Source organism: Tasmannia lanceolata, unplaced genomic scaffold, assembly GCF_043159265.1.
Source record: "Tasmannia lanceolata isolate RefF3 unplaced genomic scaffold, GAP_Taslan_0.1 ptg000008l, whole genome shotgun sequence".
Lineage (NCBI taxonomy): Eukaryota > Viridiplantae > Streptophyta > Magnoliopsida > Canellales > Winteraceae > Tasmannia > Tasmannia lanceolata.
The window spans coordinates 3,214,737-3,231,634 of NW_027518685.1; the positions used below are offsets into that span (position 1 = coordinate 3,214,737).

Below are 16,898 nucleotides of genomic sequence, written 5' to 3' on the forward strand. Positions count from 1 at the left end.
CTGGTAGAGGCAATGAATTAGAGACTTAGGAGATTGTCCTATGTTTAGAATCTTGGATTTCCTAAATTGTAGATGGGAGATGAGAGGAGAAAGAGACCAACTGTCCTATTATGTTTTTTAGCCCTTCTTTCCGACATCGAGAGCAGGATTGCAGGAGATTGTCCTATGTTTTCAGTAGGGCTGCAACTCGGGTCGGGTCGGGTTGGGTTTTTTTTTCGGAAAACCCACGATTCCCAAACCCGACCCTACCCATGATAAATCTCGGGTCGGTTCAGGTCGGGTCGGGTTTTTTCACGTTGACGCAATTTTTTAAGGAAAATTCTTGTTTGGCAAGGCAACTCAACTCATAGAAGCAGAAATTACACTCACATTATACTTGAATCAAACAATGATGTAATTACACTCACATTACACTTGAATCAAACAATGCTCTAATCAAACAATGTTGTAATTACAATCAAACAATGCTGAATCAAACACTTGAATCAACTCAACTCATAGAAGCAGAAATTACACTCACATACAATAACAGTGGGTGCGTGGGTTTTCACTTTTAACTTTTAACTAACAATAGAAAAAAATGTACATACTATAACTTATGTAACTCGGGTCGGGTCGGGTCGGGCTCCTTCAAACCCGGCTCGACCCGAGATTTATGCGGGCTTTTGAATGCTGAACCCGGCTCGACCCGAAACCCATGAAACCTGAACCCAACCCAGGCTATTTTCGGGTCGGGTAAAACCCGGCTCGAGTTGCAGCCCTAGTTTTCAGGTTTTTAGAAATCTCACGATGGGGAAGAGATTTCTAAAACATGGATTTCTTACTTAAAATCTAAGAAACAACATGCAACAGCCTTGATCATGAACCCTCTTTTACACTATTTTCAAGCTATTTCAAAAATAAAAATAAAAATGGGTGACTTGTAAAAATTAAAGTGTAGTTTTATAAAATAATATAATAAAATCAGATTTAGGACTGTCCTATGGGCATTTGCATGAGAGGGCAGCCACATTGGATGAATTAAATAAATAAGACAAGAAGTGAGCCTATGTGGCTGCTCTCTCACGCAACAGCTGGTCTGTGGAATGCCTTCTGGGATGGTCCCTAGCAAATCACTAAAAAGAAAATATGTCCATGGATCCTTCGTGTGTCTACATACTATCAGTTCGGATAGTCCATCGGACTGTCTGGATCCATTCACACCCCTATTTCTCTCCAGAATCTCCAAAGACAAAAACCCTAACCTAGAAAATATCCGCCCCAAATATTTTACTGTTTCCATCTTATCCACTGCTCACTCTCTCTTTCTCTTTCTCTTTCTCTCGTCGGAAATGGCGACAATCAACGCCTCCGTTCTCCCCAAAACCCTAATCTCCTCCATCCGTTCCAACCTTCGAGATCAAAACCCTAGACCTTCTTCTTCTTCTTCAGTTCCTCGTTTTTCCCTCGCAAACCCCTTCAGATTCCTCTCCCTCTCCCCTTCTTCTTCCTCTTTCTCCGGTCACCGTTCTCGGCCGGTGATTCGAGCCGCGATCGACAGAGATTATTCTTCTCGCCGGAGCAGCAGTAACGAGCCGAGAGAGACGATCTTACTGCCTGGATGCGATTACAATCACTGGCTCATCGTCATGGAATTCCCCAAAGATCCCGTCCCAACGAGAGAGCAGATGATTGACACCTATCTAAATACCCTTGCTACTGTTTTGGGAAGGTAAATAATGCATCTTTCTAGGGCTTTTCCTTCTCTTTCTTTCTTCTGTTTTTTTTTTCTCCTTTATAAATGCAAAATTTTCTATTGTAATTGTCACTTGATGTGAGTCAAGTAATCTGTGAGTTGATGTAAATTCTATCATGGAAAATTGTGCTCTTGGAGTTCATGTTGTTGTTTTTTATTATATTGCTTCTTTTTAATTTTTTCTTGACTGAACAAAAGTGTCTTTTTTGTGACTGCAATTGTTCAATTTCTGTGTTACAGAAAAGAAACATGTTTATCATCATTGTTAGAATATATTAGATCCATTTAGATCTGACCATTGAATTATTTGGGTATAAGGTTAGGAAACTAAACTAGATTTAGTAGTTAGGTTAGATTAGGAATTCTATCTTTGTCACTCCCTATGGTTGTGCTAATCACTTCCTATGATGGTAATTTCCTTTGATGTTTTATCTCGTTGAGTGTTTTGTATAAACACTCATTTGGGTGGCTAATTGTAAAGCATCCAAGATTAGTGAAATCATCTCGCTTACAATCTATCCGAGCGGGTCGATCCGACCTCGCCTTGAGCATAACCCTTCAAGCTCCATTCTCCGTCTGCTCGGCCACCATCTCTTCCCACTGTCCACTGAAAATGCAATCCCCTCTAACACCACCAGTGCCTCCTTCCGTACCGGCTACGTTTTTTCCCTAATCCCTACCTCCGACACCGCCAGGAATCACAATAACTGCAAGTCTGCCTCTTCTCTCTGCCATTGGTTGCACTCCATCTTGAGGCAACAGACTTTGCTTGGCAGACACAACCAACTTACCAACATTGATGGCCAGTGGATCACTATTTTCTTCGGGGATCGGCAGAATGGCGGCAGGTTCAACGGCACGGAAATCAACTGCAAACTCTTGTTACTGCATGTCTCCCCTCCCTTTGGGATTGTTGGCCGAAATAGCTCGTTTTCTTTTTTGAGGCAATCGTCCTCATGCTTACCTACAGAAGTCAGCCACATCATTCTATGCGAAGCAGAAGCTATCGACCCTTCAGATCGAACCCTACATTACCTTCAATAAGAGGGTTTGGATGTTGCCCACCTCCTTGTCGGCATCAATGGAATACTTGCCTGGATCGCCTCTTGTTGGCCCTTTTCCCAGAAATCGGCTTTATCTCTGTCATGGTCGTCAACAGTGAGACCAACATCATCCGCCTCACCAGCCTTGATGCACGCTCAACTCTGGCTACGCCCCATGTCTAGAGAAGACCTAAGAGGATCTCATTGTTGCCACCGTTCCATTGTCTCTCATTAGGTCTCTGATCAAGGCCGCCTTCACCAACCTCTCACATTCCTTTTTCAGAAAGCAAATACAAAAAAGCCAACGTGTTATGGATGCCACATTGTGGTGGAAGAGCAGGATGCGTAAAATCTATCGACATAACCATAACAAGACCAATATATGACGGTGTCAAAATTTGTCGGCATGCTTGTCAAAATGGGTCATCCTCGTCATTGATGTCTGGCGATGTACTATTCTCCAACTAAACCGCACAATCAATGTTTTGAAAATCAGAATCGAATCGTAAATCGTAATCGGGGTCGAATCGTATCGGATTGTAAATCGTAAGATTCATTCAAAAATATAAAAAAAACATGCATAATAAAAAATCATAAATAAATTAAAGAATAAAAATAGCCAATTATTCATTTTTCATCCAAATTCATTAACTCAAACAGAAACTACCATGATTAGCATTCAATATCGTAATATGAATTGTTTGCTGACAAACTTGACACATACTAATCAACCAATTCTCATCCAAACCCATGCATCTTGGTTAATAATCTTTAAAAAAGGACATAAGATCATATCAATTCTCAAAGTCTCAAACATCAAATGACAAATATCAATCATAAAAGATGGGAATCGATGTTGTCCTTATTATGGTAGTCTCCCACGTCGACTCCCACCTCGCTGTGAGTAATGCTCTCAACAAATGCTTTGTGCTCAACTGGTTTAATTCGTTCGAAGTCCTACTCCTCCTCTGTCTTCTTCCTTCTAATGAGAGGGATTTCATAGGCTTCTTGTAATAGAGAAAGGAAATGAGGTATTTTGAAAGAAATACATATATTCTTTTATACAAAACTTAATTTGGATAAATCGCATAAATCGTATGAATCGTACGATTTACGATCGAATCGTAAGATTCAATAAAAAATCGTAAGATTCATACAAATTAAGATTCATTCATGGGATTCAAGTCGTTTTGCCTACGAATCGTAAATCGAACCGTAAATCGTAAGAGTTTCAAAACAATGCGCACAATCATCAATGACACTCCAACTCGTTTTTGCTAATGAGGTGCTAATGGGTTGAAAAGGAACTTTACTAGCCACATCTCTTAGCACAAGAGTACCTCTATCACTCTAAAACTGAATTTCTTGGATTTTTTGCATCTCGTTGACCAATTAAAGTAGGGAATCTTCCCTTTTTTGGTTGCAAAGTTCATAAATTCGGTGTAAAATGTCAAAAGCTTCATCATTTCTTGCTAATTTACTCAATGCTTTCGTGAGATCATTCATAACAACGTCATCATGATAAAAAAACACTTTCTGCCTGCCTCCTGGAGCTGGAAGAGCAAGATATGAGGGATCATAAAAGTTTGGCGTGAGGGCATATGCAAGTAAAGCCAGACATTAATTCGATCGGTCGATCCCTTCTATTGCTTGCTAAGTCTTTGATTTTTCAAACAAACCATCTTTGATATGCCTTGTCATATTGTTCATCTCTTTGTAAACCTTTTTTAGTGCGCCCCCCGCCCTCTGATATGTGAACTTTATCATCTAGTAGATTGGATTCATAAATTTCAACTTAAGGTTTAAGGAATCCCAAAAACTATGTAACCAAATATCTAATCCAATCCTTCTATAAATCCCTCGAATTTTGTTATCAGGGTCAGGCACCTTTGCTTTCTAAGCATCACGTGCAACAATGAATGTTAGAGATATCTTAACATCGACAAGTTGCTTCCAAGCAATTCAATGCAGAGTGAAGCTTGTCTTTGCTTCCTTTAAAATTTTAAACTTTGACTTTGATACGAAAGCAGTCAAGGCAGTGCTTTTGATTTACTATATGTCACATCTAACCATCGCCGTGCTCTTGGTATATCTTTGAATACCAAGTCTAGTGTATAATGACACATGAAGACCACAAAATGTGCAGATACACACCCATAATTTCTTGACCAAGATTGCTTTACAATTGGTGGTATTATCCCCACCATGGTTTTAAATTTCGTTCGGTGGAGACCGACACCGAAACCACACAAAACCGAAATGGTCATTTATTTCGGCTGAAATTTTGGAATTTCGGTCGAAATTTCGGTTTTTCTGAAATTTGACATAAAAAATCTGTTTTTTTTCTAATATTAATTTAATATTTCACCGAAATTTCGACCGAAATTTAATAATGAAAAAAATATTGTTTTTTTTTGTACCAGATTTCGATCGAAACTTTGAAAATTTGAAATTTCAAGGTCCGAAACCGGTACCGAAACTGAAATTTTAAACCTTGATCCCCACTACATTTATAACTTTGTTTCTATTAAAAAATATTCAGTAATATTCTTTCCTGACTTATGTAGTCTGAAAAATATGAGCATTGAATAAGATAAATCCATTCATATTTGAAGCCAAAATATTTACCAAAGGCTTATAATTCACATTCATCCGTTCATAAGATTTATTAGAAACACCATAGGTAGGTCATTGTGCTCTTATGTGTTCCATAGCAGCCGCAACTCTTTGATTCTTACAATCTAATTAACTTGTTATTGTCTTCTTCAATGATGGAGACAGTTTTTTAGGTCTCTTTATAATGCTTCAACCAGCTCAACTAATTGTCCTCTAGAATGATGGAGACAGCTTTACAGGGCTCTTAATAAGGTGGAATCCTCTTGGCATATAGGCTCTGTTTGGTTAGCTGGGATTTTAGTGGAAGTAGTAGTCAACAAGGAGGTGACAAGGATGGGAGATGTGTAGAGTTGTCTAGAGAAGATTAGGGGAATATTGGTAGTGTGTTTGGTTGGATGTCAAAGCATGTGGAGAATGGAGGGGTGTCATTAACAAAATAAATAGTAGAAGAGAGAGAAAGGGAAGAGAGAGAAAGAGAGAAAAAAGTAATGATTACACATGACAGATATATTCTACTCTTCTCCCCTCTAAAATCCACCAAAATGAAGGTTTTGCATTGGAAAATTAGGAGAGGGGACAATCTCGCCACATAGGCGCCACCTAAGCAAAAAGCTAATAATGATGTCTCCTCCATGTCTAGAAGTCCAATGGAATTTGTGCTAAAATTTGACAACCAAACAACATTTGGTGTTTCATATTCCCAAGAATGCCCAGCCGTCTTCTATGTATTTTGCAACCAAACAGAGCCATAAAGAATAGAACACCATGCTAAGGCCCTGTTCGTTTCAGATTGTGACTCGGATTGTGGCCCCAAACCGATTATTGGACTCAAAATTACGTTTAGGGCCTGTTTGGATGCCGAGAAGATTTTGATTTGGATTTCTCACATTTGCTGCCCATTTTGTGTTGTGATTTGGATCCGGTCAAATCCTTGGATTTCGAAATCAGCTACTCACATTGAAAAAATCAGATTTCCAAATATGCTGCAGAGACAAGTAATTAGAAATCCACAGATCTGGCAGTTTCCTTCACTCTCTTTGCTCCTCAACCTCTCCCCTCCCCCCCCCTCCCTCTCTGTCTCCCTCAACATGAGCTGGCGGATCTATTCATTTTGTATTCAAAACTCAATTCCAAATCCAAATACAAAATATGAGGTATCCAAACGGGCCCTTAATTCTGAGTCCAAATCGGTTTGGAGCCCACAATCTAAAACGAACATGGCGTAAAGAATCTCCAATTTTTCCTGTCCACCAATAGTGAACTCAATGCCACTTGGGCTAAAATGTTGTAGTTGAAGTAGAAAATGGACTTGCTTCATTAATGTCGACTTCTTTAACATTGTATCACTACCACTACTACTTTCTATAACTTGAGCAGTTTCTACTTCATTCTTGATCTCAATTTGCCTTTTTCCTAGTTGATTTTACTAATCACAATATTTTTTTCCACTCCATCCATTTTAGTGCTCATAATATGAGCATACTACTCGTGTATGTGATCCATGAAAACCTTCTTGTGTATATTTTAGGTCCATTTCTTTGTTCCACCTGTCCATTTTCTACTACGTGCCTTCTTTTTAGCATATTTTCATTAGACAACCACCCCCATTATTTTTTTTTAGAAAAAGGTAACTTTATAAAATACAAAGGTACAGTCCAATTGAATATTGGGTTTTAATCTAGGGTGCTGAGAAGTGGCCGAGGGTGAAAACGAATTAGGTTTTTTTGTATTGGAATGAATACCAGGGGAAGTTTTTTTGAGATAGTTTTGGTTAGAATTCCTTAGGTCATTGGATTAATATCCTTTGACCTTCCAAATATTATGTATGGGGGACTACTGGTCTTCAATCTATGTAATTACTTTCTGATTAATGAAAATTGTCATCTTTAAAAAAAAATATTGGGTTGGCGAGAAGATGTCACCACACCTCTTTCCATTCCATGTACAACCCCCCCCTTCTCTTATCATAAAAGCTCACACCAAATAGGACATGGCTATAGACTTAATGCAGGCATGCCTTAAAAATCAGTCTCATTGACTGCGCATGTCTAGGGGCATTCCAGCCAGGCTTCATTTCCCTAATCCTTGATATCAGCCATTTTGCTTCCTTTGACTTATTGTCACTGCTGTTTCGCAGTAACAAGAGGACAATAGGAAATATTCAGTTGTACATACTGGCCGCCTCCGTCTTTTTTAATGAAATTTACCATTCAAAAAAAAGAAGGAAATATTCAATTCAATAAGCGATATGTAGAATCAAGCCATCCATGGTCGAAAACGACACATGTTTCTTACTTGGGGAGTGCCTCGACGTAACAAGACAGCTGCTGCTTCAAGGCAAGAACGCCTTTATATTCTCTCAAGTCATCATATCTCTACTTTTCTACATATATCCAGTGGTATGAGGAAATGCCACAATCATATATGCATGCATGGACATTTGATGAGAAAGCGATGGACAATCAAGACTCCTGACATTTGATGCCATGTTTGTGATTTCTACTTGGGTTTTCTCCCTTCTCTATCTCAAACTTCTCATGCATCACCTGACAGTGTAAGCAGTGAGCCAAAGAGGGAAATGCATTTTGGTGTAATTATTAGGAACTGGTTTACAATATGTGAACGCGTGTCGTACCTGTCCCAGGTTCGGACTTTTTGGAAGCGGGTACTTCTACGCCATGGTTTTAAATTTCGACCGAAATCTCGGATTTCGGCAAGGACCGAAACCAAAATTTCATTTTTCGCCATTTACCGAATTTCTGACCGAAATTTCGATCAAATGCCATTTCGGAATTTCGGTCCAGAATTTCGGACCAAATTACCAAATTTCGGACCAAAATTTCGGATTTTGCGGAAATTTGGTGGGGTCCGAAACCGAAATTTTAAACCATGTTCTACGCAAATTGACTTTTGGGTAACTATGAGTTGGTTTTCACTTCGCTGGCTTTCGTCTTTCATGGGCTTTCCTTTTTGCAGTATGGAAGAAGCCAAGAAGAACATGTATGCTTTTAGCACTACTACTTACACTGGATTCCAATGCACTGTAGATGAAGAAACATCAGAGAAATTCAAGGGTAAGTGATCCATAGGTTTTGGGTTCTCTTAAATTTCTTGCTTTACATTTTTCATCGGTATCTGAGGGTGAAGTTATGCTCATTTTTTCACAGGATTGCCTGGAGTTCTTTGGGTTTTGCCAGATTCGTACATCGATGTTAAAAATAAGGATTACGGAGGTTCCCTATTTTCCATACATACTTAGAACTTATTCTCTTTTCTTTTTTCCCTCTTGATTAATGGAATTTTTTCTGTTTCCCTTTTCTTTTTTTATTCTTTCAGGAGATAAATACATAAATGGGGAAATAATCCCATGTAAATATCCAACTTACCAACCAAAGCAGCGCAATAGTTCAAAATACGAGAGCAGAAGATATGAAAGGCGGAGGGATGCCCCTCCATCAAAATCCAGACAGTAGGGGTCTGAGTCTGCCACTTCCTCTGGACGAGGTGACCTGAGTTTCATTTTCTATCATGCTTTAATTTTACATTTATTCTGCGAGTTAAAATTTTGATTTTCTTTCTCATCTTCTGTTCTTTTGCAGGTAAATGATATTTTGCTCTTGAGTGCGATGGTACATTGTGAACTTGTATCTAGCATGACTCACTGCTAGTTAATGTGATTTAAGTTTGTTAGAGAGACTGTCATACATAATGGTTGAAACATAGATAAAGACATGCTCTATTGATGATGCCATGGTTAATTGCATGTCGATGTTTGTCTACTATGGTGCTCAGTGTAGTTTCCATTTGGAGAAAAATGTTGTGTATGAGTAAGTTTGTGAGACTGGTTTCTGCTACACAAGGAATATTTGATTAACCATTTTTTTGTAGTTACATTATGGAGCAATGATAGATACAAGAGAGCCCATGCATAAAGATCCAAAAAGGGCTTTTGATTGGATCACATCATCAAATGTAACTGATTTTACCTTTTCAACCGATTTTAAAATGTAACTGAAAATGATGCGGATCCAATGAAGAGCCCTTTTGCGGCTCTTTATGCAAGGGCTCCCTTGTATCTATCATTGCTCATATTTTCCTCAGAAAATTTACCCCTTTTTTATAAGTTTTCCAAAGACTACATGTATTCGCTAAAATGTTCTGCTAACCTGCTGATTACAATGTTCTGTATATTTTGATTACAATGGTCTACTTTCTCGGGTTGAAAGTGTCGATTTTATTTACATGGGACTGTAACCAGGTTACAATGTTAGCTATAAGTGGTTATGTTTCTAACTCACCAAGTTGTTGAATTCACATGCCTGTGTTGACGATAAACTGACCAGAGATTAGGATATGATACTTTTATGCGTGAATCAATGTCTGTTTTCAGTATAAAGTTATTTGAGGAATGATAAAATGAAGGGCCACCTTGCAAAAAAAAGCTACAAGGTCGCCCCCATTATGTCCTCGGGATACTATGCACTTATATGCGTATCACTCATCTAGCTGGCTTCTTTTGATAATAGCTTCAATATTTTGAAAGGCCGGGAACCACAAACCCCTTTGATTACCTCAAAATTGAAATCTTAAGGTTCTGAGCAAAAGATAACTATTTTAAAAGTGAGAAAAGATTACAATATGTGGTGGGCAATGCTTGCCCAACGTACAAGGAATCCCGCAAGGCCCCTGATTTTGGACAATCTGTCTCTAAGATAGAGATAGATTGTTGGCACTCCTGGGAACATGGGCAAATAGAAATATTCAAGTTCCAATTGAAGTATCGAGTCCTACCTAATTCTAAACCAGGAGAGGAAGCTGAGGCTGTGGAAGCCTCTCATCTTCATGGATGATGGGTTTGATGAGCAACGACATTATCATCAACCCCTGCAACTTTTTCATCATCTCCATGTTGATAAATTACTTGGACAGTTCTTGCCGGGTTCAAAGAAGCCCTGATGATAGCTGGGGGCAGTGGAGATGAAGCAAGTATTTCGCCATTTAGCTCCTTTCACGAGGTACGAGCGAGTTGCTTTATATGGTGTCTTGCATCTTCCTCAGAAGAAATTCCATTTTCTCTCATGCAGCATTCTATGCTTGAAGCTACATCTCCTCTTTCTATTTCTTCCTGCAACATTGAAGAACAAGTGTGAGATCTGTTAGAATATATCAAATCAGATCTGGAAAGATATGACCGTTGGATTAGGCAACTTAGTAGCTATTTAATTTCTAATTTCTTTATTTATGCTTTGAATTTCAAATATAAGCAGTTTTAGTAGTTTTGCCTACATTATTTTACACACGTATTTCATGTAAAAGCCTCTACAAATAGGAGATTTTTGTATGGTGCCGGACAGCGCATCCAACCATGTTCTTTGAGGACCTTGTAACTGATCTCATTGATGGTGTTGTATAAAGCCATGTAGCATATCTTCATGTATTCAGGAAGCTGCTCCATTGCACCGAGGTCCCATCTGTAGATTGCATCAAACTAGTTGTGTATCAGAGAGAGGGGGCTGCCCCCATAATCTAACATGCATTTTTGGTTCGAAAGGGCATTCACGCTTTAACTTTCCCCGACTGGATTATCCTTCCCCAAACGTTGGTTGGGCAAACAGACTACAGTCGCCCTGCCACTATGGTGACAATTGTGTTAAAAGTGTATTGCTATGGGACCGAACAAATGGGTTTTAGCCACAACATCAAAGTGTGTGTTAGCTCACCCTTAGGAACGGGAAAATCCACAAAAGTACATATTTTTTGCACAAATTTCTAGAATAGCCTATCCAGGTGGTGGTCCACCACCACATCGACAGTCACACATATATAAAGAAGACAAGGTGTAAAGCAAATCATTCTATTATTTCCCATGACAAAAGACTTTCAATAAAATAACACACCTTTGAATTGCTTTGGTAAAGAGGACAAGTTCATCCAACGATCCATACTTATCGAAGATATCATCAACGACAGTTAAAAGAACAATGGCTTTGGTGAGTTCAATCCTGCACTGTGAGAAGCAAGGCTCCCAAAATATCCCAACCGTCCACAACTAGCACTCTAATGGCTTTTCTCGAGCAAAGCTTAGCTTCTCAGCAAGACCCACTTCCTTCCACCACCTAAATTGTCAAATACCGTAGCCAAAGTCATAAAATCAAATGCAAATTTTCAAGCAAAAGATGCTCAAGACATTCAGTTGAGAGGTTTTATACGGTGCCAAGGACAGATGCCCCGCCCTTGTACGTGCCCGATGAGGCCCCGTATAAGTTCTGTTCATTTGAAATATCATAGCTAGAATTAAACCTTGTGATTATAGCATTCCTTGAAATTGTTGGCATGGTTTGGTTTCCAACCGGCATGGTTTGGTTTGGTTGGATTGAAACCAACCCTAGCCCAATCCAAGATAGCTTTCCCTCAGCCCTAAACCCACCCAACTCAAGCCGTGGGTCGAGTTGGGCTCCTAGGACAAAAACAGAAAAATACAAAAAACAAAAGGGGCGACGATATTTTCACCCTCCTGCAGTACGCATTCACCCCCCGCGCTCATTGTTTGATGATCCAAAGCGTTCATTTGATGGGCCCAGACATAGATAGGGTGTGCCCAAAAAATCAGCTCCATCGGATCATCCTAACCCTTCAATCTGTGGATGAACCGTCAACTGAGGGGGCCTACCTTATACAAGTTGAAACTACAGGGGGTCTATGTGTACTTTTTCCTTTAGTTTTCTTTTATTTATCCTTTATTTTGATTGGTTGTAGAGTCCTAGTGTGTTGAAACTTGAGATCATTGTAGACGTTTATATTTTCTTATCTCCTAATGGAAAAGGTGGAGAAGAATTCAACTTAATTTCGTGCTATTGTACGAGGGAATGGTTTCCCAAACGAACCATTATTTCACCTTCTTCTAGTCTACTTTTGGGTACCTATCACAGAGTTTGCACCAAAGAGGGAGAAGGAAACATTAATGTCGAATGAGTAATTATAGAGGAATGTATGACGGGCAAATAGTTATAGGAGAGGAATTTTGAGGGGAAAGGCATTTAGTGCTGATTTTAAGGGATTTTGATGTAGGCTGAGAAAGAGAAGATTTTGGGGCATTGGAACGGGAAGGGTTGATGATATTAAGAGATTAAGGTGCGTTGAATTAGAAAGAATTGCAACAATAGAAATGGAAGGATTGGAAACCTCTATGGACGGTTTAGATCATTCTATAGTGTGGTCCGTAGTGTCAAAGTATAAAAGATAAATGTTAGGTCTAAAATTGGTAACAGGTTATGGTAGGGCCGGAAGGGCTGATCTGACAAGCCACAGCTGAAGGGCTAGTGGAGTCCTGCGCTGCACAAGGGCACAGACAAGAAGACAAAGGGTCAGAAGACCAACCCGGAGTGTTGCTCCGGACGGGCGCTTCGACACTCAAGTCAGTATGAGCAGGAGTGCAGAGCAATGTCAGAGCAGAAAGCTTAGGGTTTTTGGTCTCAGATCCCTCACCTTAGCACAAGTGAAGGCTATTTATAGTGATTCTGAGCCACCTGTCCAGGACAGGTGGTAGCCCCTGTATGGACCAGGTTTCATACCTAGGAGGGGCAGGTGGAAGTCCCTGATTGGTCCAGGTGTCATACCTAGCAGGGACAGGTGTTGGCTTTGTAGTGGTCCCTGTGAGGGCCACGTGTCAACAGCCGAGTGGTTGCAGATTTTGGACCCCATAAGTTGCCCCCTGGTTCTCCGAGCCATTTATGACGGCTTGGAGAAGCAAGAAAGCTTACTGCCATAAATCGAAGCCCTTCTGGGCGGCCTGGAAGGGCAGAAATTTCGCTGGAGGTCTGTCCGTCTAGGCCTTCTGGGCGGCTCGGCCGGGCAGAATTTGCACTGGAGGTCTGTCCGTCTAAGCCTTCTGGGCGGCTCAGCCAGGCAGAATTTGCACTGGAGGTCTGTCCGACCGAGCCCTTCTGGGCGGCTCGGCCGGGCAGAATTTGCACTGGAGGTCTGTCCGTCTAAGCCTTCTGGGCGGCTCGGCAGGGCAGAATTTGCACTGGAGGTTTGTCTGGCCGAGCCCTTCTGGGTGGCTCGGCCGGACAGAATTTGCACTGGAGGTCTGTCCGGGCGAGCCCTTCTGGGCGGCTCGGCCGGGCAGAATTTTGTCTTCTAGCGAACGCGTCATATCCTGTCCGGCTAAGCCTTCTGGGCGACTCGGCCGGGCAGAATTTGCACTGGAGGTCTGTCCGTCTAAGCCTTCTGGGCGGCTCGGCCGGGCAGAATTTGCACTGGAGGTCTGTCCGGGCGAGCCCTTCTGGGCGGCTCGGCCGAGCAGAATTTTGTCTTCTAGCGAACGCGTCATATCCTGTCCGGCTAAGCCTTCTGGGCGGCTCGGCTGGGCAGAATTTTGTCTTCTAGCGAACGCGTCATATCCTGTCCGGCTCGGCCGGGGTCTTCTAGCGAACGCGTCATATCCTGTCCGGCTAAGCCTTCTGGGCAGCTCGGCCGGGCAGAATTTTGTCTTCTAGCGAACGCGTCATATCCTGTCCGGCTAAGCCTTCTGGGCGGCTCGGCCGGGCAGAATTTTGTCTTCTAACGAAAGCGTCATATCCTGTCCGGCTAAGCCTTCTGGGCAGCTCGGCCGGGCAGAATTTTGTCTTCTAGCGAACGCGTCATATCCTGTCCGGCTAAGCCTTCTGGGCGGCTCGGCCGGGGTCTTCTGTCTTCTTCAGATGACCAGATTTTCTGGTCGGCCTGAGATGACCTCATTTTCTGGTCGGCCTGAGATGACCTCATTTTCTGGTCGGCCTGTGATGACCTCATTTTCTGGTCGGCCTAAAATGACCTCATTTTCTGGTCGACCTGTGATGACCTCATTTTCTGGTCGGCCTGTGATGACCAGGAAAAATATCCTGTCCGGCCATAGTATTGTACCGGAGTGAACCAAGCGGCTCCTTAACCCCAGTTTAAGAACTTGGATTTCATTGTGGGTGGTTTTTGGCCCCCGTACTCTCCTGGCCGGGAGTTGGCTCACAGCCATTTAGAGGCGAACCGAGGTGAACCACCAATGCAGGTGTGGACCCCGATCCGAGAGGGGCGGGGGGACGAGCCCCCACGCGAGTCTCGGGATCATCCACGTGAAGGAGAGCTCCACCAAGGAACTCTCGAAAGAGTGCCCCTCACAGCATGAGCGGCGATGTGAAGTGAGATACCTCTCGATTCGGGGACTAGCCCGGATTCGAGACGCACCTTAAACAAAGAAAGAGTCGCCATCCAAGGAAGTGGGCCCTGGATCCCATGCTGTGCTCTGTCGCAACAGATAACCAGAGATACAAAGGGTCCGTGCCTGATGACGAATGGGGAAGGGGTTAGGCGCCCCCAATTCGCCTAAGTGCAAGCACCTGGTCTCTTATGCCATTTATTATTAACTTTGAAGAGTTTTGGGCAAAAATCATGTGAAATGGGAACCATCATCCCCGAGATAACGTCTATCTAAGCATGCATGACCCGGGGATGGGCAAAGAAAGTGAACATCCAAATCCTAACTCATCGCATCTAATCCTAACTCATCATATCTAAGAAAGCAATAAACAATCGCATGCATAGCTACAGCTAAACAGATAATGACAGATATAATGAGATAAGGAAAGCAAATATCTAAGTTTAGACAGATAATCAAGCTAAGACGAATGGATAAACGCTATAGCTAAGCAATCAAAACAGTAAGATAAACACACTAGCATGCGAGCCTATGCAAGAGATAAGACTAAGAAAATGGCAATCGACCGCACGCTAAAAGAACAAACAAACTAGAATGCATGAGAAATCTAAGATAAGCATACAGCAAGCTAAAAGGTGTAAGAAAAAGAAAGAAATCGGCAAATCAACGGCATGTGAGAACAAAAAATGCCAGGGGAAAGAAGATGGAGCACACGATAGGCTCAGAGGGCGATTCAAAAGGAATCAAGCCCAGCGATCCTAATCTGCTGAAGATTGGAAAAGTCTCGCGATCGTCATGACCTATCGTTGGGCTCAGCGAGGGCAATCCCTGTAAAGGGGCCATGCTACGTCATCGCCCGTCCCAAAACCCGATAAAACGTCAGAAAACCGATGGAAACCGGAAAATCACGATGAAAACCGAAAATGGAATAAAAAGAGGGCTCCGAGTGACCTGACAATCACCATCCTTGCCCATTTTTGCTTTTGTTTTGAAATGTTTGAAAATATTTATTAAAAAGGTTTGACTGAACTTGAGTGGACGAAAAGGTGAGAAATATTTGTAAAATGGCGATTTAAAAGAAATGGTGACTGAACTCAGGATGCCAGCAGCACGCCTGAGCTGCCTACGTACCTCTCAGCTAGGGATCAAGCCATCCGTAGTTCGGACGGAAATGTGAGAAATATTTACAAAAATGGTGAAGTGACGGAAATTGTGACTGAACTCAAGATGCCAGCTGCACGCCTGAGCTGCCTACGTACCCCTCAGCTAGGGATCAAGCCATCCGTAGTTCGGACGAGATTTTCCTAACTACACTCTAATGACTCGAGATTTTTGAGATTTTTGATTTTTCAGATGTTTTTGATTTTTTTCGACACAAGAGGACAGAATCCTATCATCACAAGGGGAGGACAGACTCCTGATATCCCGCAAAGGTTAGACAGTATCCCATGCTTTGCGGGGGGAATGAACAGAATCACGACTCTGCAAGGGTTGGACAGCATCCTATACCTTGCAAGAGCGGATAAAACTTACGCGACTTGATGAGAGGATGGACAGAATCCTAACCCCTATGATGATAGGACAGACTCCTGAAAGACTGAATGACTGACTCCTATGCTGAAGACTGACTCCGAAAGATGGAAGGACAGAATCCTAAACTCTACAAGGGTAGGACAGACTCCCAAACCCTAGGATGGTAGGACAGACTCCTAAACTCTCTATGACTGACTCTAAAGAGGAAGAAATCCCTTAACCTGCGAAAACTCTAAGGCAGGAAGGGAAGGGGTTGGCTCAAGAAGCATTCCGTCATAGCCTAAACCCGGCAGAATGCTCCTAAAATCAGTGGATCGCCCTAGACTCGAAGAAGATCATAGAAAAAAAGAGAGTAAGAGAGTAATCTCGAAGAACTGGTGTAGATCTCGAAAGACAAGATGATTCTGAAATTCCTAAGGAAACATGAGCAGATGAAGATCACAGAAATCCTACAAAATCTTGAACACTGAAGCATAGTCGGGAGGAGGAACGAAAGGAAACCGGTGGGGGCTTGAGATCACAAACCTAAGCAAGAAAACTAATTCCCAAAACAAAACCCCATATTCCCCTTTACTACCAAGGGACCATTATGATTCCCCTAGGAGGAGCTGAACCAACCAACCGAAGAAAAGACCAAGGAGGAGCACGATGGCTGGTTTTGCAAAACAGATGAAATAGGTCAAGCTTTAATTGAACAGAATCAGCTTGTAGAAGAGAATGCAAAGGAGATATAAATGTATAAATGAAATCAACGGCCCAAGCCATATGCTTCTTTAAAATG

The 16,898-nt window shown here is 41.8% G+C and overlaps 1 protein-coding gene across 1 annotated transcript; it reads left to right on the plus strand.

Moving 5' to 3' along the window:
• The first annotated feature begins 1,229 nt into the window (after nt 1-1,229).
• LOC143883953 (multiple organellar RNA editing factor 9, chloroplastic-like) lies at nt 1,230-9,271 on the plus strand. The gene is made up of 5 exons (XM_077387288.1): nt 1,230-1,711; nt 8,371-8,468; nt 8,562-8,627; nt 8,731-8,898; nt 8,994-9,271. The coding sequence occupies exons 1-4, from the start codon at nt 1,332-1,334 to the stop codon at nt 8,865-8,867; spliced, it is 681 nt and encodes a 226-aa protein (XP_077243403.1). The 5' UTR covers nt 1,230-1,331; the 3' UTR covers nt 8,868-8,898; nt 8,994-9,271.
• The last annotated feature ends 7,627 nt before the right edge of the window (nt 9,272-16,898 follow it).